Below are 27,202 nucleotides of genomic sequence, written 5' to 3'. Positions count from 1 at the left end.
CATAAAAACATCCTTCAAAACCACATACTTTTTCCAACAAAAGTTCATATTAAGCAAACTAAAAGTCAACATTTAAAAAAAAAGAGATTTTCCTAATGTAGAAGAAACCTGGGCATTTTAAGAACCAAACTCAAAATCTCAGAGACCTCTTTTGTTTTTAAAAAATGACTAAGTCCTACTACTACACAAATGTAAGAACAAGCACAGAAACACATATCAAAGTACACTTTTAAGAGTTTTAAAGATCATGTAGTACATAAACTGTGGTTATAGCAACTACTGAATCTTTGTTCAGTTATTTCATACAACAAAGTATGTCAGCTGACATGTTTTGTGTGTTTGTACATGTTTATATCATGTTGTGAGGACTCAGCTTATCATTGAACACACATTTAATGGTGTAAATAATATGCAATTTAACAAAAATAGTTTCAGAGAGTAATACCTTAAGTTAAGAAATTTAGCTGTAAAGTTTATAATTTATAATAATTTATTGTTTCATTAAAAACATGTTTGTGTGAAACGTCATAATCTCATAGAAAACTCTAGTTTCAAGTCTACTAGCAGTTAGAACTACACTGCCATCTTGTGGCCAAACAATGAATCCCCTTATTTTAAAACATTCTAGCACTGTTTAATTTATTCTAAAAAAATATATAAAATAGTGTTAAGATTTATTTCAAATTTATATTAAACAGAATTGCAAATATCTTCAGTGTATTTGAGTGGATGGATTCTGTTTACAGCTTCACTCACTGTTGACGACAGCTGTGGCCAGGATGGCCGCCATGCCGGCCTGCTGTGGGAGGAGCTGGATCTCGGAGCAGAGTGCTGCCGGGTACAGAGGTTCCTCCTTCACCTGCTTCTGAGCGACCAGGCTTAGAGGCGGAGACACGCCAGTCATTTGGGAGGATGAAGAAGACGGGGACGAAGAGCGTTGAGGGGGTGACAGGAAGGCCAGGAGTTTTTCACCATCTGCGATCTCTGCAGTCACCTTGCAGAACAACTCCTCACCTGAGAACACAACAGATAGGTTCATGGACAATCAGGGAAGCCGGGTTGTTCTTTACAGACAGCAGCACCCTTTAAAGACTCACTCTGACTGTAGATGGTGCAGTTGGCTGCTGAGGCGTCGGAGGTCAGAGGGAGGCGGCTAATCCAGCAATCTGGACTTTCACACACCAGAGTCAGACCTGAGTTCTGCAGAGAAACATGGGATCAAGACTGAATGCCTGCTGTTTCCAAAACCCTCAGTTCTCCCTGACAGGCAGGACACAGCAGGGTTCCTCGTAACAGCAGCTGCTCCCTGATGTAATCCTGGTGGTTCTGAAGGAATGCTTCATGAACCAGAGCAGAATTCTGTTTGGTTTTGTATTCATTCCACATTTAAAAGATAACAGGTTTTATATCTTCAGATTGAAGCATCCTGACCGGTGAAACTTGATGCAGCACAAATAAACAAGTAAACAAACTTCATAAACAAGGAAATTCCATCTGCAAATAAAGACACAGATGATACAGCAAAGTTCATACATCAGTCATGGATTCACCGGCAGCACTGATGCTCGCTGGCTTTAGGAGAAACTCAACTAAACCGAGAATGTGGTTTCATCAAATTCAGCGTTTGAACAATGTGTCTGAAAATGCGCGCAGTGAAACAGCTTCAGTTTATCGTCCTGCTAATGTTTCTGCAAAAAACATTTAAAGTAAAGCACAGCCCTTTGTGTGTTTAAGCGTCCAGCTTCTCTGCAGCCTGCAGATAATCACAGCCTTTAATTGCTGCCATTTCTTGAAAACAGTCGGTGCTCGGCGTACTGCTGGCGGCAAACGCGAGCTTCTGAAAGGAGCCGCCGGCAAAAGGCCACAATTACAAGCAGAGGAGGAAATGAGGGGAGCACGGGCCGAACAAAAGCAAAATAAAAAAGAGGAGGAATGAAAGAGGAAGAGAAAGAGCAGGAGAAGAAAAGCAGAAAGATCTGATGAGGTTGGCGAGCGTTATTGAGCCGGCCGACGTAATGAGATCTATGGCGGATACGCGGCACAAAGAGAGTCCACATGTGGAGGTATGAAAGAGAAGATGCTCCTCAAACTCCTCCTCTTCTCCTTCAAACCTCCACAAACTGATCAGATCATTTTAAAAGGGTTTGCCTGCAAAACACACATGTGGTCTGAACATTTTCTGCAGCCATTTCTGCACCACATCAGAGTCCAGAAAAACAATCAGTCCAAAAATAAACTCTTCCAAAACTTTTATTTCACAAGAACAACAAGAAAAGGGGGAAAACGTTGTCATTTCTTCTGTTTAGATTTGATCTGATTTAAAGAGAACCTATACTTTGCTTTCAGTTACAGTTTTCTTCTTGTTTTTTTTAATCAAAATTCTTTTACAGGAAATCTAATTTTGCTGGAATACAAAGTGAAATTTAGCTTGTAAGCATTTTATTTAGATTCATTTTTTTTTCATTTCAGCTGATTTTATTTCAGTTTGTGTAAAGTCTTTCGCAGATGGATGGTTGTTTGTGCAGTGACACATTGACTTTAGTGGAACTTTGCATCATATCAGCATTAAAAGTTCACGGAAACTTCTTTATGATGTCACTTCCTGTTTGTTGCAGAATTCTTAGCATGAAGAAGCTTCACTTAAGATCAATGAAAAAATATTTTTAGACATAAAATTGAACAGAAAACTGCTAAGAAGCTGTATGGCCTTTGTTCCACCAGAGGGAGCCACTTATACACATGTAAACCTGGATAGAAAGGTCAAAGTTGACAAATTTAAACTTCCAGTCTACTTAGCAGCTCACAGAAACCCTTATTTTCCCAAACCTGTTGCAGTTTGAAGTGTAATAAACTTAAATAAAAGCATTTCCTATAGAATCCATCCCAAACTCAACCCAGTTTAGCGAGTTCAGATTCTGATACAGAACCACGACTGGCAGCTTCCTCTGAGGAACCATCGTCGGCAGAAATCTACAGGAAGCGCGCCTCATTCAAACTGGCGCATGGCCCACATTTTGGCCAAAGGAGGAGCTCCTCCACTGATAAATACTCTCATTGCTCATGTATCTGACTTCCATTCTCTTTATCTAGAATTAACTGCCAAAAATGCGCTTCCCCTCCCACTCTGTTTTTTTTCTTTTCCTTTAACAGAACAAACAAACACTGCAGACGTTAGAGAAGATGCCAGCATGGAAAATGACCAGAGAAAGACTTACAACCACACGTCCTTTGTCATTAGCCAGAGTCTTCAGATCGCTTGTTCAAACAAGAATCTTGAAATCATAAGTGAGCAAAAACAACAATGTTTAGAAAGTGTCGGTTCTTTTATGAAGACGTGACCATGACTGGGTTTTATTCTGAAAACCGATGTGAGGGCCGACGTGGCGTCACGCCTGTCGTTTATCATCTCAGACCTTGACTTCCAAAGGAAGTATCTTTAAAAACATGTAAAACATTTTTCACATTATTTTTCATGAGTATGTGTTGTCATGTGACTAAATGATGGAACAGTTTAATCACACTCCTTCCTCTTCCTCAAATCTCACAGATCTATAAGTTTTATCTCTGACAAATTATTAATACTGCCAAAGCACCAAAAATAACAGCCTAAATTTTCAGCTCTGTTCATTCTTGGCATTTTAGCTAAAAGAAGTGTTACCATTAAGAAGAACATATTTAAAAGCCTTTTTTCTCATCGTTGGGCTTAATGCGATTAAATGCTTTTTATTCAGCATCAGGGCAACTCCAAGGATCCAGATATATATTTTACATGCTTTTTTTGTTTATTTTAATTTTTCTACTGCAGACAAAACAAGAAAACTTTTTTTTACTCTGATATGTTGATTGTGAAAACCTGCTGCATTTAAACTTCAGTTTTTAGAGAAAACCAGCATTCACCCCCCCCCCCCCCCCCCCCCAACAACAGGCCAAAAAGAAAGACAAAACAAGACAAAAACACGAGACAAGGCTGGAAAAAACTACAAGGACGAAGGAACCATGGCATGCATCTGTGGAAGAACAGAATCAATAAAAAAAAAAGGCCACGAAGAAGAAACACAACTACGGAAAACAAACCCACAACAGAAGAAATCCAACATGAAATACAAATCACCAGAAAAAAAAACAACATAAAGAAAGGAAACATTACCTAATGTCAGAGAGAAAAGAATGACTTGAAATAAAATTAATATTAATAATTGCATCCCTGGCAGTGCTGAGGTCAGAAACCAGCAAACTGCATCCAGGAGAAAAGAGGCCATCAAAAGAAAGAACTATGAGAGGATTTGTCTTACACAACATAGATCTCATTCTGTAGAGATCACCAGTCTGATCTTTGCTGTGGCTGCGGCGGGCAGGTGTAGCCGTTACAGCAAACCTTTTCCAACTGTAGGTTGGGGACATGTAGTAGTACTGGGTAGCTACAGTCCAGTGTGAACACCACATGCTTTTACATTCATACTGGGCATGCATGTGACACGCATTCTCAACACGGCAGGTGTTACTTAATGGCACAGCAATGGTTTGAAATAGTCCGAAAACAAATCATCTCTTCAACTTTGACCCGAATGAATCTGTAAAAAACAGAACCGTATGCTTGTATGTAACTGTCTCAGTTTGGCTCAGAAAAGAAATCTTTGTGAAAAGTCTTTTTTTAAATAAAGCTAACATGTTAGTGTGTGATAAACTCCTCATAAACTGCAGGTCGTCATCTCCTTCTTAAAGACTGGGCTGATGGGTTCTGAACAGAACCGCTCCAGAATCAGAATGGAAAATCAGACTGCCCTCCTTTCACAGACATTTTTCATGACTTTGATGGTTTGTCATATTTTTAGATCACTTGTGGCAAACAGAAAGCCCGAAGATGACGACGAGAGCAGGAAGCCTCTTAGTCTGCCGCGCTCTGAAGACCCAGGCAAAGTGGATCGGCTTTCATGGAGAAGTAGCGCTGATGTGGAGATACGGCTGCTTTTGTTTTAATTTGTAACCCAATGCTGGAGCCGTCTGAGCTGTAAGTACTGCTAATTTGTTTCAGACTAATTCATCATGACCACAGATTTGGAATTCACCGTGATGGGGCAACAGGGAGAGCTCTGAGGAAAGAACAGCACGCTCCAGGAGGAAAACCTGTCCTGGGGCTCGCCCTTCACACCTCCGAGCACGCTCACCCCACATGCAAAGTCGTATAAAACATCAACACCACATTCTGATACTTGAATTATGCACCCGTTATGAAGATGGAATGTGTCGTGGATGTGGTAAATGTATCAAGAAGTATTGGTAAAAAAAAAAAGTAAGCTACACACATTTATGACGTACTGGTGATGCCGTCGTACCATGTCCTTACGCCACACTCTAGCCATTACTGAGGTGAAACAGAAGTGCCTATAGCCCCTGCTCCTTTCAGCATATTTTCTATTTTTAAATGCCATAAGAACACGCTAAAAACGCAGTTTTTATTGGAGTGGGTCTTCAAAAGCCACATGCTCTCCATAGCCTTGAAAAAATAGAAACAAGTTCGCTGCAGTGGATTTGGATCTGGTGTTGGAGGTGTTGTTATTTGGCCTACAGGCTGCAAAATGTCCCAAAAAATGATGAAAGAAGCTGAATCGGAGTTCTGGAATCCAGAGATGACCAGAACTGCAAGAACCAACTTAAAGATCCCTCTTTTGAAATGTTGATGAAGGGGTGTCTAGATAAACATTCATTGGAGCATGAATGATGAAGATGTTGAAGTCAGAATCATTGTTAGCAAAAACGAAACGTTGGTTTGAGCCCAAATCCAGTCCAGCAGCCCTTCGACCCCTGCACCCCTGCTCCGTCAGCTGAGCTCCATCTTGGTGGAGAGAGTGGCGCTTTAAGCCTCGTCAGCCGGAGGAGAGTCTTTGAGCGGCAGTCTAAGCCCCGAGCCCGGACCCCGGTCCCCTCATGAATATTAACGAGCCCTGAGCCGCGGCTTTAATCTGCCTGATCCGCGCGCCGCTGCCGCCGCCTCGATAGCGAATCTAATTATTTGGTCTGATATTAACCCCCCTCCAAGAACACCCCCCCCCTTCCTCCCCCCAGCCTGTCCTCGAAGCTGCTGATGAAACAAACAGCAGCTGAACTCCACAGACACCTTCTTCTGCTGCAGTCACTCCACATGTAACAATTCACACACACACACCCAACCTACGACACCTCTCCTTATCAGGCTCAAAAACACCCCCCTCCTTGCAGATAAAACCTAAATGCAAATGATGCCGACTCGTTATTTTCATTTCTTCATTTTCTTTCTCCGTTCAGCTCCTGGATCCCTCCATTCACTGAAGATGACGAGTTCCTTCACATCGGCAAAAAACTTTCCCTGAACTGACCCAGCATGTGACCTCTCCACCCCACAGATGGTCAGAAAATGACTGATGGGACGTCTGACACACGTCTGAAACGGCAGTTAGAGCCAGAAGTCTCACACACCGCCCCATCAATGAGTGTGAAACATGCGGGTCAATACATGGTCAAAAGAGACTTCATCTGTCAGTGAACATTGTTGGAGGTACCAAGCTTTTTCTGAAACCACCTCTCCGTAACTTACTAGTTACTAACATTTGTCATTCATTTTTATTTATTTTTTAAACTTTTGTCAGCCATGGAAAAAAGTAATCAAAGTTTTAATATCATGAATAGCATGATAGTTGCTAAACTAAAAAGGCAAACGAAGCTAAACTAAATTAATAAGCAAGACTGTCAATTTAGTGGAGTCCAGCTGTAGAACATTTTACAAGTTTGGACCCGTTTAAAATCAATGTCTGTGAGGAAGTCCCAGGTATGTTTTCAAGATTACATTAGGATTAAAAACTTCAGTACTCAAAATAATGATGGTTAATAAGACAGAACTATAAATCAGCATTTTGATGATTATTTGAGATTGAGTTTTTTCAAGTACTGTAAATAGACTTTTAGGTTTGTCTAATTCACCTTTAGATTACATGGGTTGGGGGCTTGTCCGGGAATCAGATCCAGTAAGTTTTCATTTAGATGTCATGCTAAGTTAAAACGACAAAGGTATTTAAATCTTTCGAGCAGACAAGACAGCACTCTGACGCAGAAAATGAAGCTAAAACACAATTTTCATCGGAGAGGCCTTCAAATTAGTGGTGGATCCGTGAAAATGATCTTGAAAAACTCTTGGATTCTCAAACGAATACGAAGAACCGCAGCTCTCAGCAATTGCCTCAAGTACCTGTTACGTTTTATAAAATAATAGGACAATAGATGATATTTGTCAGATGGATCATAAAAAGAGTGAATTCAAACACCGAAATCAGGAGTACGAGAATTTATATGGGTTTGCATCATGTTTCATGGTTTCTGTAAGGATCTCCAGACAAAAGGAGCCATTGTGATTCTTGTGACATTTGATACATTTGATAAAAACGACATTAAAGTTTGTTCCCATCACTCCTTGTCCTCAAAAATCTTAATTTTCCTCCAAATATCCTACCCTGCATTAAACGTTCTGGACTCCCATGAATGAGAATTTAATAAGGTGCTCCCTTCCTGACCTTTCCAACCATCTTTCATTCACCCCGCTCCTCTCCCACAATCACTCATTCCATCATCCAGTTCATCCTCTCCTACCCTTCTCCTCTTACACTGTGTCTCCTCTCCTCTTTTTGCTCCTCTTTCTTAATCTCTGATTCACTTCCTCTCCCCAACTCTCATTCCTACCCTCCTGTCTGCCTGCCCCTCCTTCCATCCTCCTATCTCTCCCTCTTTTCTCCCTCTGCCTCTCATTCTATCTCTACAGGAAATGGTTTCCTTCCCCGTCCAGGGGGTAGCAGGGGTGTACTCACTGTCCCAAACAAAGAGGTCAGTGTGTGAATCCTCCAAAAATACAAAGAAGAAAAGGAAGGCGGATAAAAATCAGAAACTGACTCTCATACGAACACACTCTCTTTACCTCCGCTGCTCTCACGCACAGCATTTCTCTGACATTCAGCTCAGATGCTTTTGAGGCTCACGAGGTTTAAATGCAGGCGGAGGGCTTCCAGCAGCATGGTGGAGGCCTGCCGCCTCGTGCACCGCCAAAGAAGGAGAAAAACCCTAAAACAGTGGGAGCCAGGTTTGATGAGCTGCATGCAAATGACATGTAAAAATATAAAACTGCGATACTTAAAACGGGGGCCGAGATAAGAGATTCGAAAATGAGGCACTCTTGGAAAGCGGGCTCCTGAACTGCCGGAGATTAGGCTCAGAGATAGACAGGAGAGAGGTTTTCCCCTCTCCTCTCAGCCTCCTCCTCCTCCTGCGCCCTGCAGAAGCCGGTGAAGATGACAGCGAGATGCAGATACCAGCCAGTCAGTGCCGCTGAGTGATGAAGGCCTCCTCTTTTCTGCCTCAGACCTGTGTTTTTCTAACTTCTCCTCCACTTTTGGTTCACTTAATGAACCTTCCCTTTCTCTTCTTCCCTGCCTTCAATTGATTCAGATTGTCTGTCAGCAGTTTCTGTCTCTTCATAAGATTGACATTTCTAGAGTTAGTTTAATTGCTCATTTTGATCAGGGGTAAGTCAGTGGATTCATCTCCTAAAAAAAAATCTCAAGCATCAAACCTGATGAAACATGAATTCAAATCACTGGTTCTGGAATAAAGTTGCAACAAAAAATAAATTACATTTTGTTAAATAGACTTATGATGACTTTAACCCATGTAAATGTTTTTTTAGTATGTACGAAAATCTAGGCTGAAAAAATATAATGTATTTGCACTGAGATGCAACTTTAAGGGAAAACACAAATACCAGCAAAGATTTAGAGAGAGAGAGAGAGAGAGAGAGAGAGGGAAAGAGGGAGCGAGAGATATGAAAAATGACATAAAATGAGAAGCATTGGTTCCATCTACATGTTTAGGCTTCAGCCTAACAAACACGTCCTTTGACAGTTTTTTATTGAACTGTTTCACTTCCCTCAAAATCAAAAAGAACTCTAAAAACTTGCACATATTAGAGATGCAACAATTAATTTTCTACAAGATTTGGTTCAAACTTTGATTTTCGGGTCATGGTTTTGTTTTGGTTCGATATGTGATTTGTGTATTACAAAAGAACAAAAACGACAAATTCAGAAAATCTTTTTTAGAACTTGCCAACAAACATGTAAGAATTACAAAAAAACGTGTTTGTTGGCTCATACGAAACCTGTTGTTTTAAAATATAACAATAAGTATAAATCTGTCTTAAATTTAGCACAACACGCTTGACCCTTTCAATGTAAACATCCTGGTATGCATTTGGGATGCTACCATTCACTTTCCCACAATTCCGTTTGATGGTGTCACATACGGTTGGGTTTTCGGCATCCCTAGCACCTATCCAAACATTAAACCCAGCCTTTTAAAGTCCCCAAATCAAGTTTTTGGTGTTTTTAAATGTTCTTGTGACATTTTTCTGATAATGGAGGACATTTATAAAGAATATTTAGCTGAGAAATGTATTCAAGTCTATTTCTTTATTCTAATCATTGTAAATCAGGAGCATAATTTTGGAAAAAGATCATATTTGTGACGTAGCAAAAACACATCGGGCAGGCCACAAGCTGCCCGCTTCAAGCTCTCAGCAACAGGGAAGGGAAGAGGGGGTGGGGTTGCTCCACGCAATCAGTCTCTTTCCACAACTCAGAGGGGAATTTCTAATGAACTACTGCCACTCTGCACACACTAAATCTAAGAAAACAACACAGGTTGTTTTGTTTTTTGCCAAAAAAGTTTAAATTAAAAGACCACTGAGTTCACTTTGATATTAGATCAAAAGCTGATCTGAGCGGGTCTTAAATACCCGACACATTCATATACCCCTCAATACTGTTTTCTAAAAGATGTGGGCGGGGCAACAGTAAACAGATGCTACAGATGAAAAAACAACAATCAACAGTTGCTTTGAAATTATGTTAAAATTTGAATCAAAACTTATTTGTTTGCTTGTTAATCCCTAAAACGAACCTAAAACGGTTTTAAACACCAAGCAACAAAGAACCTGACAGATAAATGTGTTTCTTCCACCATAGACAAAAGGCTTAAACTCATGCAGACAGATTTAGAAACATGAAAATGTGTGAAAAAAACGATCAGGATTGCTGGAAAACGATTGATCCAGACCACTTTTAAACAAAATCTGGATTATTAGAAGTAAATGATGTGAAATGAGGGAAGACTTTGGAGATTCTGGCCTTCTAAAACATGAAGGGGGATATTCTTGCACCCTGAATCCGTTTGTGTCTCGCTCCTTTGAGGGGGCATCACAGAAGGTGTTTGAACACTTGGCTTAATCATCGATTTGTCATCTTCTGAAGAAGCATCGTTTTAATTAACATTTTTAATTTGATGGGCGGGGAAAAAGAAACAGAGAGGCAGAAGAACAGTGTCGATCGCTGCAGATAAACCAAAAAAGATCCTAATCGGGATGTAAACAAACCCACCGACTCAATGAGAGCGCACGAGGAGGCGCTCACCTTCACTCGTCCTTCCACGGGATGTGATGGAGGAGGAAGTGGAGGAGAGTGCAGAGGAGGTAGAGTGAGTAGAGACTACCCAAAAAGTGTTTGAAAAGCCGTGGGTGGCGCGTCTTATCGCCCCAGTTCTCCTGGAGAGATTAGTGAGGGATTAGTGCGAACGCTTGTTTCTAAAACATGATGAAAAGACGTTCGGCGCGTGATAACGCTTTGAACTCCCTTACTCTGCTCCTTCTAGGATCGTGCCTCCAGGCGGCTTTTCCGCGAGTGACAGCGGTGGGGTGGGGCGGGGCGGGCTGCCGCTGGAGGAGGCAGAGAAACGAGGATGTGATGAGCGGAGTCGCTCCTCCTGCCAGACAGACGTCAATTTAGACATCTGTCCTTTGGAAGGATCCAACAAACACTAACGCATCACTTTCAGGACATCTTTCATCTGAGCCACAACTTCATACAAGCCTCTAACTTTGGCCCAATCACAAACGCTCACCCTATCAGTTAATTAAAGCAGAATCCAATCAAAAGGAGGCCAGATGTTATATCAGATGTGTTCAGAGAGATCCAATCACAACAGGCAGCAGCTCGCTCCGGGTTGCCATGGAAGGCTCTACAGTGAGGACCTGGTTGTTCAATGAACCAAGAATTGATCAGCAAACAATATTTGAGTCCAACAGCGGCATTGAGCCCGATGCCTTTAAATAGATAAACGCCTTTACACCTCTTTCTCAATACATGCAAATGGAAGCATTTCCATGTGACACAGCTCACGTAACACACCACCAATGTAACCAAGGAGATCTGACCCACGTCCACCAGAAGACACACAGCCAAGACGCCACCAAAGACACACGTTTCTTCTTCTTTCTTTAAAAATATGAACTCACTACTGAGTCCTGCAGGATAGAGCTGCAGCCTGATTTTAAAGTGACGTTATACGAGCTCATAAAAAGCTAATTGAGTCAGAAACGTTCAGAGGGAGGCGACGCAGAGCAGCGGGGAGAGGAGAGTTTATCCGACAGGAATACAAATATTCCAGAACACAAAACATCTGCCTCTTCATCAATGTGGTCCAGAACGAAGACCATGAACTGCGTGGTTTAAAAGGGCAAAAAAAAAAACAATCCTTTTTTACAGAATTAAAAAAAAACTAACTCTATATCTGATTCATATTAAAGACATTTCCAGATTTTGCAGTTGTTTTTTTTATTTCCCACGCAGTCTGTTGTATTTTGCTCCACAACGAATGAAATATGAGGGACATGAAGAGCTCCATGAGCTGCTGAAGCTAACCAGAGCTCAGCAAAGGAGGATGGTTGTTTGTGGACAAATCAACCAACAAAAAGAAAACACAACATCACATAACACTGGAACAAAACATTAAAACACAAAGAAATGGCCTTTAAAATGCCTTTAAATAATAAAGTAAACAAGTATACAGTAAAGGACACAAACAGGAGTTACTTGGACTTTTAAGGTTCATGCAGACCAGGTTCTGCAAGCTTCAAAGATAGAAAAAAAAGCCATTTGGGTGAGTTTCTTAGGGACAAAAACCCAGCTATGGTTTGGAAAAATACTTTTTTTTTTTTTTTTTGAAAAATAAACCATTTATGTATTAAATGTAGCTTTTAAATATTGGCAATAATTGATCAATGATAACAGTGTTATATTTGTCTATATATTTAATTTTAATTTATTTTTCTTTAAACAGCACCACATACAAGTTCCTTTCAAAATAAAATACATCCTGTGTCAACTAACTAACTAACTAACTAACTAACTAACTAACTAACTAACTAACTAACTAACTAACCTATTATTTATATAAATTGTTTACATTTCTCTTTAAAACCAAAGAGCCACAATAGCTGGAGCCACATGTGGCTCCTGAGCCTCAGGCTTGCAGATCCTTGATCTGATGAGAGTAGTTTGTTTCAGCTGTGATTGCTGCAGCGGAAGGCCAGCCTGTTTATGTGCTGACTGGATCTAAGGTTTGGTGTAAAACCTTAAAAAACCGGCTTCTGTTCCAGTTCAGTTTTAATCAGGGACACTTTTGCAAAAGCATTCAAGATGGGGATCAATATGTTGTAATGATCAGGTTTGGAAACCTGATCAGCTGCGGAGCCGAGGCTGCTGGTGAATGACTGAATGACTGAAGTTCATCTCAGTTTAGAGAGCGTCACTTTTCTCAGAATTGAAACTTGGATTTTGAAATTGTTTATTTCAAGCAATCGAAGCAAAAGTATTATAAAAAAGGAGGAAGTTTGTCGAAATGAGTTCAATAGATGAAGCGAGATGCTTCTAGAGGAAGCTAATTTATATAATCCCACCCTTGTTTTGCTTTCCTTAACTTTTTATTGTTTTATTTTCTTTACATAAATTATCCATCCCCTAACTTAAAACTTAAACACTTTGAAAAGAGAGGTGAGCACCTAAGTTATGTCACATCCCAGCCAGATCTGACCAATCAGAGCAGGCTGAGACTCACAGGAGGTGGAGCTTAGACACAGCAGTTCAAATAAAAACTTGAAGAAAGAAGTCTTCTGGATGGACGGTTCTCTGGAAGTTCTCCGGATGGAGTTTGTGGAAAGCTGAAATGTTTGTACTCCACGTCCTTCTGTCAGACATGATTTTGTCTCTAAATGGATGAAAATGACGGTTCTAGAGCAATCAGGTTAAAGTCTGGATTAAATCTGACATCGAGCCTGACAGGTCAGAACTTTTTTCATTATCAGTTTTAAAAAACCAAATCTCATCATTTGAATTAGGTAAATAAAATAAAAACTTAGGGAGGGACGAATGCCCTCCTACAGCACCCCCCCAGTCGACCTCTGTGGGGGCATAATGCAGTCGCTTCAACTCCAATGATGATGAGACTTCCTCTGTGTTTCAGCATTGAAATCCTCCCTGACGACTCGGCTTCATCAGAGCTCCAGAAGATGAGCAGATTTCTCCTCCAACTCAGCAAAGCAGGACGGCCCTGACCCCTGCTGACCCCCGGGGGAGGAGAAAGAGGGGGGAGTGAGTGGGGGCAGAAACACAGGAGGAATGTGAGATTACGAACACTATCTCCTGCAGATACTGAAGGTCCGTCTCCTCACTCTTCAGCGCTCAGATAGAGAGGGCGGGGTGGGGGTGGGGGGGTGACAAACCAAAGATTTGAGGAGTTCAGGGCGAGATGGTTTCCATATGAATGAAGAGTCTGAACAGAGATGTGCTTCAAAGTTAGAGGAGGAAGAGGACGCAGAGGGAGGAAGAACAAAAGGTGAGGGCGTGAGCGTGCGTGCACGTGCGCTCACATCCATCCGTGCACTCAGAAGCACGCTGATAATAAACAAAATCTTAGAAATGAGAGCCTATCAAGCAGGAATCAATCACTGGGGTTTGTTGTCCGAGAGGATGGCGCCATGAGGAGATAAAAGACAGGCGGACGTCTGGGAGGGAAGAGAAGAGGAGTGAAGGAGAGAACAAGAGGAAGAGAGGAGGAACGACAGGAGAACTCAAGGACGATTCTTCATCCGATTCGGACTGAACCTTCGGGGGAAAGTTCTGAAACTGGAGTTGTGGAAGCGTCTTCAGGGTCGGAGCGGAAACCGAAGAGCGAAGGCTTCGTGCAGCTGCTCTGCTCAGGAAGCCTCTCCCAGCATCACTATCACATGATGAGCCGGACTCGTGCACAAACCCGGCTCTGATACGGCTCTATCCGGTCCAGCATTTTTCCCAGGGATCCCACTGAAGCGCACACATGTGAATTTCACTCGTTTTCATGAAACCACGTGACCTCGGTTGGCTTTCACTTCATGGTGCCTCAGCAGCTCACGCTCAGGTGTTTAACTGGACACTAGAACATTATTAATAAATGACTACATTGTTTTTTTTTCCTAATATTTAGGAGGAAAGAAAATGAGCAGACAAGAGGAGAAGGATGTCAGAGCGAGTCTTTAGCTCTAAGAAGACAGTTTATTTCTCTTTAGTCTTTTCCATAAACTTCTAAAAACACGTCTCCTTCCAATGTTTGAAATAACTGAACAACAGTGGGACAACAAGTATCTGGATTCTGCGAGCTGTCCCATTAAAAAGATGAGTTTGGTCTGTAATGTTCATCATAGATACATTCTGTCTCTCACAACTGAAGCGTATGCAGCGATGAACATCACAGACCAAACTCATCGTTTTAAGGAGGCTAACTTGCAGAATCAGTGCAGAACCTTTGCCCCACTCTTTTTAACAAAACATCAGAACTTGATCTTCACTGCGTTTTCTCCTCACTAGCTTCTTGCTTGTTGGTTTGTTGTTGGAATTGATTCCCTTTTTCTTTTTTATTTCAATGAAGTTAACTATTAACTGTTTTATTCCTCCATACATTTTTATGATCATTGATTAAACATTCTCAGGCTGGTTGAAGTAAAAAAAATAAAAGATTCAAACACATTTTTCTGGGCATTTTGGACCCAGATGGTTCTGGTTCCTTCAGCCGTCTTACATGCACATTCAGAGTTTTTACCTGCGTCTCCTGGTCCTCTGTGCTGCTGTCTGATTGGATGACTCCCAGGTATGGCCCCCACAGCGTTTCAGGATGAAGGTCCCTCATGGCCACCACACTGCTCCCCTCATCACTTATCCTCAGGTCATCTGGGGTGGAGGAGGAAGAAGAGTTGGTGATGTTTTTGTGAATCATGTCACATGTGTTATCTTCAGCCAGCAGCTGAATGAGGAACCTCTGCGGCTGTCATGTCAGAGCGCAGATCTTAGTGATTTAGGAGAGGCTGGAAAACCTTTGAAGAAGTCAGGATCAGCATGTGGACTGAACTTGACCTGAACCCTGAAAGCAGCGGCAGCGGCTTATGCTGTCAGCGGCTCAACAGCAAAGGGGGGGTTGCACTTTCTGTCCCGGCTGGGGAAACTTCTCGAGCACTTCCTCAAAGTGAAAAGATAAGCGTGGAAGGATGGCAGTGACAGCTGCGGTCCTAGGCTGGCTGCCGCGGTCCAGATAGAGGCTGATAACTGCCGGGCGCCCTAGACCGATCCATCCTCGCCGAGGCCTGAGATGCTGCCGCCGGCCCACACCGCGATGGAAGGAGCCGCGGTGAGAGCCTGCCAGTGACCCCCCCCCCCCCCGTGATCAAAACATACAAAATCTGCCTTCCCTCCCCAACTCACCCCCCCCCCCCCCCTCCCGCTGGTGTTGTCTAAAGTGGCGTTTCTGATAAGAGTGTTTGTCTAACACTCTCCATGTCAAAACACTCATCTATCTTCTCTGTATCTATCCCCACCAGAGAACAACGGACAGACGCTGATAAAATGGCTTTCCCACAGCGGGGTGGAGGAGGACGCTGCGGTGGGGGGGTGAGGGGGTGGGGAGGGGGCAGGAAGCAGTTTGAGGGAAGAAAGCAAGGCAGCAGGAGGACTACGTTAATTTGATGAAGCCACAGAGCGGTTGGACACATTGTTCTCCCTGTCGGAAGCGCTCCTGCGGTGGAGTCTGAGGAAGTGGCGGGCTGCTCCTGACTCACCGTGACGCCGAACGCCATCCTGACCAAAACCAGGTGCCACAGTGATCAGGTTTTGTTGGAGGTGATAGTATTGCTTTCCCCAGGAGGGACTCTGGGTTGCTCTGCAGGTTTAAAGACCACATCAGGTCTAGATCTCAGTTCTACAAGCATCAAACCTGCTGCAGGGTCTGAAGTCCACCGCCTGCTCTCTATCCTGTCAGTGATCATGGGACGGGGCCCCAGTTTGGCCACGCTGACCCTCCTTATCTCTGCACTCCATCAATGTCTAGCCTGCTTGGCCTCCATTGGCCGAACTGGAGCACATGGGATGCTTATCAGCCTGACCAGCTTCATTGACCTTCATTGTGAAACGGCACAAGGGTTTGACCTCAATGAGCCAACACAGATGTTAACCTATTACAGGGCCGGGTTTGTCCGGCTGCTCCTTTTCTGGCCGGCTGGTTCACTGCACCTCATGTTAGGCTTGTGTCAAGCTGCAGGTGGAGCAGCAGAATCTCTAGAAGAAGGCTATATATTTAACGGTCAACTTAACATAAAAAAGGCAAATTACCCCCCTGCATGTGACCCCTGCAAGCTTCTATGCTGCTCCTTGTCGGGACCCGGGGGTCTCTGTGTGACCACAGGACTTTCTGCTCAAAACCAGGTTTCACATCCACCTGTTTAATCAAGCAGAAGCTTAAAATATGCGTTTGTGCTTTATCATTAAATTATTGCTTTAATACACTAAAAAAATGTTAAATTAATTGACAGCATCTATCTATCCATTTTCTAAACCCCAGTGAATCTCTTTTGGGGTCACACGGTTGCTGTTACAGATGCATCCTGAACAGGTCACCCCTCTGTTGCAGGGCCACACAAGCAAGCAATGCTAGTGGAAAAACATGCAAACTCCACACAGAGAGGTCCCAGTTAGGATTTGACCTGTGGTTGTTGATATGGTGCTTTAACTGGCCAGGAAACACTGTAGTGTTTTTAGCGCCAAAATGACTGAAATGACGAGCATTAAACTGCTGGAGAAGGACCGGTTCTGCTGGGTTCTGTGCAGCAACGCAAGGCCACCAACAGGCACAATCCTTCCCAACACTGAGCAACATTAAAACCCCACTGGGGTCTTCAATTCAATTCAATTCTTCTTTCAAAACTCTGTGGCCTTATGGTTCACCCTGAGACTGGAAGGTCGTGAGTTCAAATCCACGGTGGAGTCATACCAAAGACAAAAATGGGATCCAAAGCCTCCCTGCTTAACACTCAGCATTGAGAGGTTGGACTGGGGGTTAAACCACCAAATGGTGTGTCTGCACCTCCCCCCTCCCCCGGGGACTGGGTCAAATTTGGTGAAAGAATTGCACACACTTAGGTGTCACAACTAATGAGACTTTAACTGGTCAGCAAAAGTTGGAGATTCTTTCTCAAAAGTACCCCAAAACATTTCTGACACGCCTGAAAATGGCCTCAGAAATGAGTTCACCTATTCCCAAGAACACACACACACATGGACTCTTTTCATCCAGCTCCCCCCCCCTCCCCCACATCATCACACACAAGTACACAGGTACGCAGAGGCACACACACACACACACACACACAGGCTTATCAATAGACGCTTCAGCAGCCACCAGGGCGTCCAGGCATCTTTGACGAGCAAACTCAACAAAACAATCAGGCTGTCATTAATGAAATACACAACGCAATTAACCGATGGGCAACAGGGTGGGGGTGGGGGGTGAAGGTGAGCCTCGCTGAGGTTTCATGGATCAGCGCGCTGTCTGACAGTTTAATTAATGACAAGTACAAAAGCTAGGATTGTTTTCAGAATGCAGCTTCAAATATCTTTTCGCAAAAAACACCCAAAAAACAAAACGGGTCCACAGACACAAAATCACAAAGCTGGAACATTAAAGGAGTCTGGAGCGGTCCCATTTTGTCACAAGTCTGTGAAAGTTTGAAGGTAAATGGTAAATGGCGTATACTTATACATATAGCGCTTTCTACCCTCTTTCGAAGGCCCAAAGTGCTTTACAGTCACACTCCCATTCACCCATGCACACACACTGATGCTCTGCTGCCAAACACGGGTGCCAAACTCCCACCAGAGGCAAGGTGGGGTTCAGTGTCTAGCCCAAGGACACTTTGACACATGGGCGTGCAAGGCAGGAATCGAACCTGCAATCTTACGATCATGAGTCGAGCGCCCTTCCGCTGCACCACGGCATTGGTGGGGACTGTTGCAAAGGTCAGTGAATGCAGCACTGGAATTATCATTCATGTCTTCAAGCCATAAAACCAAACAACTCGTACGTACTCTATTGAAAACGAAGGATTTGTTCTGCAAACCCGACAATGTGGACCAACCTGCCTGGAGACAACAACATCCACAAACACGTCATCCCGCAGGAACACAGCCACGGAAAATTCCTTAGAGCGGCAGGTGGGCTCCAACCTTCACTGATACCACCTATCTTATTAATAAGAAATTAAGTGGAAACTAATTAAGTGGAAACTGTCTGTGAGTTTGGTAGGAATATGAAAAGTTTTACCCGAAAAGGAGCAAAGACTTAAAAAGTTTGTTAATAATGTCTAGACTTTGATTTTTTTCCATCAAGAAACTCAGTTTCGATGTAAAAAAGGTCCAACCAGCACATTTAAAACTGAACAATAGTATTATCTCTTTATTTTTGAAATTCATGCCATCATTTTTAGGCGCACTTTTATTCACCATTAGAAACAGTATTTCTTCAGTTAAACTGCAGGTCACCTGACCCTCAGCAGGGGTGACATCAAACGCTGGGATCTCGGCCAAGAATAAGTGGGAGGAAACCGAGAAAGGTGTTAAAGAGCATCGTGTTCCTCTTCTCTGTCGGACCTAATTGACTTTTAAAAAGACTATAGTTGATATCAAATGAGCACATCGCGGCTCGGATATTGATTTTTTGACACCACACAACAGGAAATCTTTATCCGCTGCTGCTCCGACCTCGAGCTAATAGGAGGGGTTTAACCTTTCCTGAATGACAAATCCCAGCACCTCCTCACGCCTGGATCTCAAGGGAAACGTGGAACAAACACTGCGGTTCTACTCACAGACGCCGGAGCGAAAAGCTCGAATGGACGCTGCAGGATCGGTCACACGAGTGCAAAAACACCACAGTATCAAACGGGAGGGGGGGGACACTGCTCCAACAGCCTCCTCTGATCTGCCATTTTTAGCCAATTCTCATTAATCCACTCTGGTCGTTGGATAAAAGGCCTCCATCGAGCCACTCCTTTTTCTCTCATCTTCCTCCCTCCGTGATCTTCCTGGCAGAATCCTCCGGGTCCCTGGAGTCCGGCAGGTTCGGCTCAGCTGCAGATAGACATTTCTGGGATAGACATCTCCTGCTCAGGACCATGCAATCATTTCCATTTTACCCTCTGTTGCACAGGCGAGATAAGACACCTGCGCCGCCCTGCTAATCAGATGAGCTTCAACAGAACTTTATCATTGACATTTACCACTGTTTACCCAACTAATTTCTCTTAACTGCACTGCTGAACTTTTATCTGCAAAATACATACACGGGCAGAAAAGAGCAAGAAGCAAACATGCAAATTCACGAATATGTGAAGAAAGATAAACTGAGGTGGGAGGGGGGGGGGGGTCTGTTCAGAGGGAGGATGGATGAAAACACAACAAGTCTGATGTGAAGACGAACAACTATGAAGATGTTCATCTGCAAAAACTATTCTGGAGGGGAGGGGATTTAATGTATGTTTGTGTTTTACAGGTTTTGTGTCTGTATCTGACCGTTGACTGTATAGGAGAACTGGACTGAGTGACCCCTCCCCCTGGTGTTCAAAACAGGAAGTGCCCACAGGCTCAGAGAAGCCAAAATCCCTTCTATTGTGAAATAAACAGCTCTTTCTCAGTCATTCTATTAGTCAGAATAACCAGTTTTGCTCTGTGCTCTTGATAATTGTCTTTTGTTTCACAATACTTTTTTTTCTAGTGTAAGTTATTAAACTTATAAACTGGCCAATCAGATGCGTCAATAAAAGTGTGTGGTCTCACATCAAATGTTCGAAATGTTTAAAATATTTTGAGTGGCCCCGCTTTTAAGTTGTAGGGGTGTGGACTTTCAACAAGCACACTCCTGATTGGCAAGAGGGCTTTCCATAGAAAACATCAACTCAGAGCGACTCGAACCAATCACTGCTTACTGACGTCGTCTGCCTCCAACACGGCGGCGACCGTATCACATAAAAATAGCGAGTGACAGAATCAACTTCATTAGGTTGGAGCTGGAAGTAAACCATATGCTGTTGATGACATCACACTCACTCATATACACACAATATATAGTTCTCATATACAGTCAATGATTGTGACATCCCCTCCCCAGCATTTTAGCCCCCAGGTCAGAAAAACAAGCCAAACGGACCAAAAATTCTGAGGTTTCTGCTGCTCCTCACTGTTTTTTAAAAATGGGTCATTCGTAGACTTCGACCTTTTAACGTCCACTTCTCCACCTCCAGCTTGATCAGAGGCAAACGAATGAACGGCAGAAAACGTAACCCTTCCTCTGTGCCCGTGTGGCCAAGACCAAAAGTTCAGCACTAACCGCTCACATTTGGACAAATACATGTGAATATTCACTTTCTTTATGACATTTCATTTTGTTTGCTGTGCAAGTGAATTCAACAGCATTTTTCATGGACTAATCAAATTTCTTTTTTGGGTGTAATTTTACTAAACAGTAGGGTCTGGCTATGTCACTCCACACATTGTTTAAAAAATGTCACTTTTCACGGTTTCTTTATCTCTAAAGAGAAACTTTTGAGAATAGAGACTGTCAGTCGGTGTCGTTCACTGAAATAAAGGACACCTACTGACAGTCTCTATTCTCAAAAGTTTTTGAAAACTAACAAAAATAGAAAAATTAACCAACAAAGTTCAAAAATAATATTTACAACACCCAAAAGGGTTGAAAATTCTAGGAAATTTTGGAAAACAAAAAAAGGAATAGAGAAAATAAAATAATTTGTAGAAGATAAATAACTTAAGAAATAAATAGGGAAAAAATGAAACTAAAACTGAATAAAAGAGATTTTTTTAAAGCCAATTCAGAGCAAATCAGAAATAAAAGTGTCACTTTTTGCAAATTTTTCTATGACATTGATCATTTTGGGAGAAAGACCAAGATTTCAGTTATATTAAGGCTTTTGTGTTTGCTAAAAGTAAAAAAAAAAAAGCAAAAACAACCTCTGAGTTTGTTTGTATCAGATGATCCTGCAGAAAAGAAAGTTTTGAAATCACGATAAAGATCTTATTTTTCCGTTTTGTGTTGTGTGCTAACATGCACGGCTATATGCATCTCTGAAACTCGGATGCTCGTTTCATGGATCCGAGTCTCTCTAAGCCGCTTCTTGGTTCTGTTTGAAGGGAAACCTCTGCTTCTTTTCTTTGGTCGAGTCAGAAGGCCACAGTAGGAAGTCTGAACTTTGCTGTGAAGTTGATGACAGATGAATCCTGGAAGTCAGCTTCAGTGTGAGACAGTTTGAGGACACGCGCTGCACCAGCATAAGCCCCCCCCCCGACTGCTGTCGCCTGTCACAAATTGAAAGTGGAGACCTTCCAGAAACTCTCCCAGATAATCACACATAAATTAATTAGAAAATGTTTCTTGACATTCTCTCCGCACAGATGACAAGAGGAAAAAAAGACTGAGGCGAAGCCGCAAAATTAATTGTACGGTATGTGACTCTGATAATTAATTCAATCATTAATTCATGTCTGCTTTAACGACTCCTTCTGGCTCCTGCAGAAAAAGGACGTTTCAATCAGGATGGTATCGGGGAGCAGACGCTGCAGCGCCGCACGCTCCGGGTCACGCGGAGGTGGGATGCGAAGCAGAACTTCTGTGACCGTTAGGCCACTTTGAACCTTTTCCAAATGTTTGACTCAAGTGATCAGCACAGAATCATGACCTCAAGGGGCAGGAATGGCGTTTTCCTCAGCACACCTCTCTGGGTTTTCAGTTTAAACTCCTGAATGATTTTCATGTTTGCCTGTTGCTGAAGCGGGGAACAGGCTCACTCATGAGCTGGAAAAAACAACAGAACTTTGCCTAATAAAAGAAGGAAACTGGCAAGTGAGAGATACTGAGGAGAAGGAGATAAGACAGCAATGAGGAGAATGAGCAGAGGCCTGCAGAGTGACGTCTGAGGTCCGTTTCTGCACAACACATTAAAGTCAGTTTATGACAGTCACACGCTGCCAGAGTGTGAGCTCAGATCAGACAGCACAGATCACTGCAGCTTCTCTGACACAGATGGAAATGGACGGCCGTCTTCTGTGTGAGAGGGAGGTGAGCAGGATGCAGAGCCGCGGCTGCAGGAGAGGCCAGGAATCTGATAGGCCGGTAATCAAGCGTGCCAGAGTCCTGTCCCGCCACAGACTCAACACTCTGAGCTGCTGGGCTGATAGCAGCCGGACAGCACGGAGAAATGTTCCTTTAGATTAGAGCCTTGTGCCTATCAATCATCAGGGATGGAGGCAGGCTGCAGGGATGGGGGAGGCGGGTGACAGTCACAGGATGCTGTGATGATCCTGGGAGGATGATACTTCACACCATTTCACCAAAGTTTCCAGGTACGATCATTTGCCTGGAATTTTGTTCAATAAGAATCCCAAATTATTTCAGCTTGACTTCAAAAAAATACAAAGCCTTCCGCACCCAACCACCTGGAAACTCTTGCTGACAGGTGGAGGTGGGCTGCTTCCAGGAGCCCCTCCCCATCCTGAGAAGCCATGGAGTCTGCCGGCTGCAGATATGGAGGGATGTCACAAAGAGACAAAGAGGACAGAGGGATGATGGAGGGTAAGACCCACAACTCCAACCAAACAAATCTGCAGGAAGTCCAGGTCCTCTCCGTCTTTATAGCGGGTAACTTTGTAAAAGAACGTTTTATGGATTTATCGAAGAAGGCATGAAGTGCGGCAAATCACCAAATGAGATCCAAAATCCAAAAATTAAAGAGATCAAAACTTCAACTGATATGATTTCAGCTTCACCAAAAAAGACATTTAAAAAACTGCACTGTTTCAGGTGATCAGGGTTTATAAAAGTGAGCTGTGGTGCCAACACTAATGAATGTTCAGAGGTCATTTTAAGAATATCAGTCAAAAGATGTATATAGGATAGTATAGGATATATATATCTATATCGAGAGAGAGAGAGAGAGAGAGAGAGAGAGAGAGATTATAGATATAGATATATATAGATGTATAGATTATAGATATAGATATATATAGATATAGATGTATAGTTATGCCTCATTTTAATTCAGCTAAAAAACCTCCTCTTGGATTCTTTATTCGTTCACCGCTTTCATCTAAAACCTCCAATTTCACGTTCGGACCTGCATGACTTTAAAACTCTCACTCATGTTGATTCCTCAACCTTCACCCTTCTTTTGCTGTCATCCGCACACTTTATCTGTGAACTTTAAAACTCAGCATGTACTCCCACAATTCAAAAACTGTCTCCTCCGCTCTCATCTCCGTCCCATCCGTCCCTCGATCCCCCTTTTCATCCTCTCTGAACTCAACCAGACAGAGATCAGGCCCCATTTGGTCTCCAACCGGTTTATTCAATAAGTAGAAAGAAAAAAAACACTTCAGTAATTGGATATGTTCAAACATGATTTGGGATTTTTATCCTTGACTTCTGATTTGAAATCAATGTATTTAAATAACCTGGTCCTTATTGTCTGCCTGTTTTCCAGCTTTCCCTTGATGCTGGTTAGCAGACTCAGGTGTTTCTGTGCTGTGGTTGACTAAACAGACCCATCCAGCTGATTAGCAGGAAGCTGCACAGAGGCAGATGGAAATTCAATCCAATTCAATTCAGTTTTTTTTATATAGCCCAATATCACAACACAGTTGTCTCAACAGGCTTCACTAGTTGTACAAAACATAAAATCAGTAATAAAATACAATAGCTGATTGATAAACTAAACAGAGTTTGAAAAGCAGTTTTTAGATCGACAGGAAAATGCTGTGAGAGTTTATAAGGATAAAAACTACCTTAAAATATCTTCTAACTGTTGACACAGCAGAGCAGGATGAGAAGCTAGAGAAGCTGTTGAAGAACCTTTCCACACAAAACAAATGCCATCTATCAGCAAACACATACAAATATGCAAAAAAAAAAAAAAACAGCGATGAAACCGCTTTCAAACAGACAGGGAGGAGTTGAAGAAATCACAGACTGAACGGTAAAAGACTCTGAAGCTCCGTAGAAATATGCCTCGGTCATCCAGGGTCAGGTGGATCAAAGTGACGAGTTTGTGCTGCAGCCTTTTTCATTGGTGCAGAACCTCCATGCTCAATATGCTAATGCGACTCTGCCAACATCTCCCATTCCTTAGCAAAGAAATGAGACTGTGAGCGCTGATAATATGCATATAGCACGCCTTCATGCTCCATTATAATTAACTACTGTATGATAACCCAACACCCACACCGCTGAGCACACACACACACACACAGCCTGGTAAATAATAATAACCATTATTACGCATGCCATTACCATGCTTTATTGGAGGTAATTTAAATGACTGACTGTGTGTTTGTGTGTGGGTGCATGCGGGGGGGTTATGGCAGACAAGCTGTCAGAGGATGGTGCATCTTCATTCATGTCACACAGGAACAGTGGGAAACTGCAGGACACCAACAGGTAAGTCTAAGGGGGGATTCAGACTGGAAAAATCCTTTGCTCTGGACTAAGTCCGCTTAATTTGGTCAGAACATCGCGTTTGGTCTGAAAAAATACATCGATCCAAATTGCAATAAAATCCAGAATTAGTCTTTTAGAGGTTAGGGGGTAGTGAGTGAATTCAGACATAATATAATCTCCCTGTTTCCAGAAGCATCATGGGACAACAAGGGCAGGAGGTGCAGTTTAAATACTTGGGATTACTGAACAACTGAACTTTATTCAAACACTAAAACTCTACGGTCCAGCTGCACACAAAATGATACTTTGTTTTCAGGACAATAAACAGTCATTCATCTCAGATTCTACAGGCCTCAGCCAATAGGATAGGTGTCAACATCTGACCTGAAGCCCCAGATTTTAGTTACATGAAGAGGAAGATCAGTATGATGATACACAGCAGACCACAAGACATTCCTGTGATGCAGATTTCTGCATCAGGAATTTAGGCAGCCAGGAAGGAACCCTGTCGCTTGCAAAGTCATTCAAAGGAAGCTGTGAATTTAAAGTGGATTATAAAGAAAGGAGTGCCCACCTTCACCTTCTTTATTCTATCTATATCTTTTTTTAGATAGAAGTCCTATTTTCATATCATCGGTTTGGATATTTCTCTCTACAAAGAGCCGAATTAAAGATCTTGATAAATATGTTCCCAAAGGGTTTATTTAAAAGACGGCAGAAAGAGCAGAACCTGCGAGTCGGGAATTCTTCGGATTCATCGCGATTTTAATAAAAAAACGCCTCTTCCGATCAGCTGTTATCTGTCCGCAGGAGGAAAAGACAGAAATGGAAATGTTCTGTTGTTGTTTTGTCTCTCTTTTATGTTAATATCAGTCCGTGTGAAGAGCTGTAATGACCGCAACAAAGACTGATTTGAATAAAATATTTGAATAAATTAAAGAGATTACTATCAAGAGGCTGGAACACAAACTGAGCCCAGAAAGGGAAATTAAAAATTTCATATCTAGGAATTAAAGGTTTTCAGACAAGAATAATTCATATTTTTAATCTTCTGAAATATAATTAGCAGATTAACATTCAGTGAATTTAGACAAAAGCCTGCATGAAGTTTAGAAGTCACAGATTTCCTCCAAGCAAAGCGAGGCGGCCTGAATATTTTAACAGCGGAGGCGGATGACGGACAGAAGAAAAGATCTGAGCTGAACTGCAGGCATCAGATTAGAAATCAACATGTGACAGAGAAAAACAGCAGATTAAGTTCTGGACTGGAGGAAAAACAAAGCAGGAAAGTTTAATTCAAACTCTAATCTTTTCTGTTTGACGTAAATCGACTGGCGGGACTTTATTTTTTTAAAATATTTGCAGACCAGTACGAATTTCTTTTTTTGTAACCGTCAACTAAAAACTAATAGATTTATTCTGAAGTTTTGACACATATTTCAGATAAAATAATTTAAGCTTGTTGTCACTGCGTCTGTCGAGCGGACATTTTCGTCTCTAACGCGAATTAAAACCTACGTAGAAACACAACTGGACAGACTGGGCTCTCAGCACTGGCCTTGATGGAACAGAAAAGGACTTCTTGACGGAACTGAAGTGCGATAATCTACATGACAGTGATCAAACTGTTTTTAAGGAAAGAGAGAAAGATGGATTTTGTCTTCAAATAAACTGATTTTTTGATAAGTGAAATGATAAATATCATAATAAATAGTATTCCAAGCTTATGTGGTTGTTTTCAGTGTTTTGTGCTGGCTGTTATAGCATAATGAGATTTGTTTACTGTTGTTTACTATTGTATTGACTTTTTTGGACACAATAGATATAAATTTAATAACATAAAATCTGTTTGATTTGCTTTAATTTACTAGATTGTGGAATGTTTGTTTATTTGTTTAGTAAGTTAATAGTTAAGATAATCTTTAAAAAAAGTTATTTTCTTCCAAGAGGAATGTAAAATAAATTAAAACTTTTTAATTCAATAAAAATAGGGGTGTACCGATTCTATTGAATGTTTGATTTATAGCGCTTTACAACCTTCTTAGAAGGCCCAAAGCGCTTTACACACTGATGACGGCTCCGCTGCAGAACACTGGCGCTAACCAACGACTACCAGGAGTAATGTGGGGTTCAGTGGCTTGTCCAAGGACACTTTGACACATGGGCGGGCAGGGCGGAAACCAAACCTGCAATCTTCCGATCAGCAGTCGACTGCCCTACCTCTGCACCACGGCTGCACATCTTCCAATGATGGAGGAAGCGCAGCTTTCAGAAATCTTTTCAAACTGAAGCCCAAAGACATAAGAGCATGTATGTTTGAACATGAGCTCCAAACTCACCCAAACATCATGAAACGCGAATAAAAAACAAGACGAGGCGTTTGTGGGAGATAAGCAAGCTTGTTTGGGCTGCGGGAACTCATGACTGGAGCTGGTTAGCAGGTCACGGCCGTGTTGAGTCACAGACGGGAGGTTGCTGACTCCACATGTGATTA

The 27,202-nt window shown here is 42.3% G+C and overlaps 1 protein-coding gene and 1 long non-coding RNA gene across 5 annotated transcripts in view; one reads left to right on the top strand and one right to left on the bottom strand.

Annotated features, from left to right (window-relative positions):
* Positions 1-27,202, bottom strand: part of zfpm1 (zinc finger protein, FOG family member 1) — a 91,009-nt gene that overhangs the window by 6,918 nt on the left and 56,889 nt on the right. For all 4 annotated transcript variants that reach the window (XM_011476386.4, XM_020704190.3, XM_023956001.2 and 1 more), the window contains 3 exons: positions 14,983-15,110; positions 1,098-1,200; positions 757-1,014 (listed from right to left, as the gene is read on the bottom strand). In XM_011476386.4, coding sequence (XP_011474688.1) covers positions 757-1,014; positions 1,098-1,200; positions 14,983-15,110 — 489 coding nt within the window. The remainder of the gene's footprint in view (positions 1-756; positions 1,015-1,097; positions 1,201-14,982; positions 15,111-27,202) is intronic.
* Positions 13,007-14,909, top strand: LOC144992485 (uncharacterized). The gene is made up of 2 exons (XR_013656464.1): positions 13,007-13,190; positions 13,372-14,909. It is a non-coding gene; the product is annotated as an uncharacterized LOC144992485 (long non-coding RNA).

The sequence above is a fragment of the Oryzias latipes genome, chromosome 6 (genome assembly GCF_053564925.1).
Source record: "Oryzias latipes strain Hd-rR chromosome 6, Olatipes_Hd-rR_3.1".
NCBI classification, from domain to species: Eukaryota; Metazoa; Chordata; class Actinopteri; order Beloniformes; family Adrianichthyidae; genus Oryzias; species Oryzias latipes.
The sequence above is the reverse complement of the archived record's forward strand: the minus strand, read 5'-3'. Positions and strand labels throughout refer to the sequence as shown.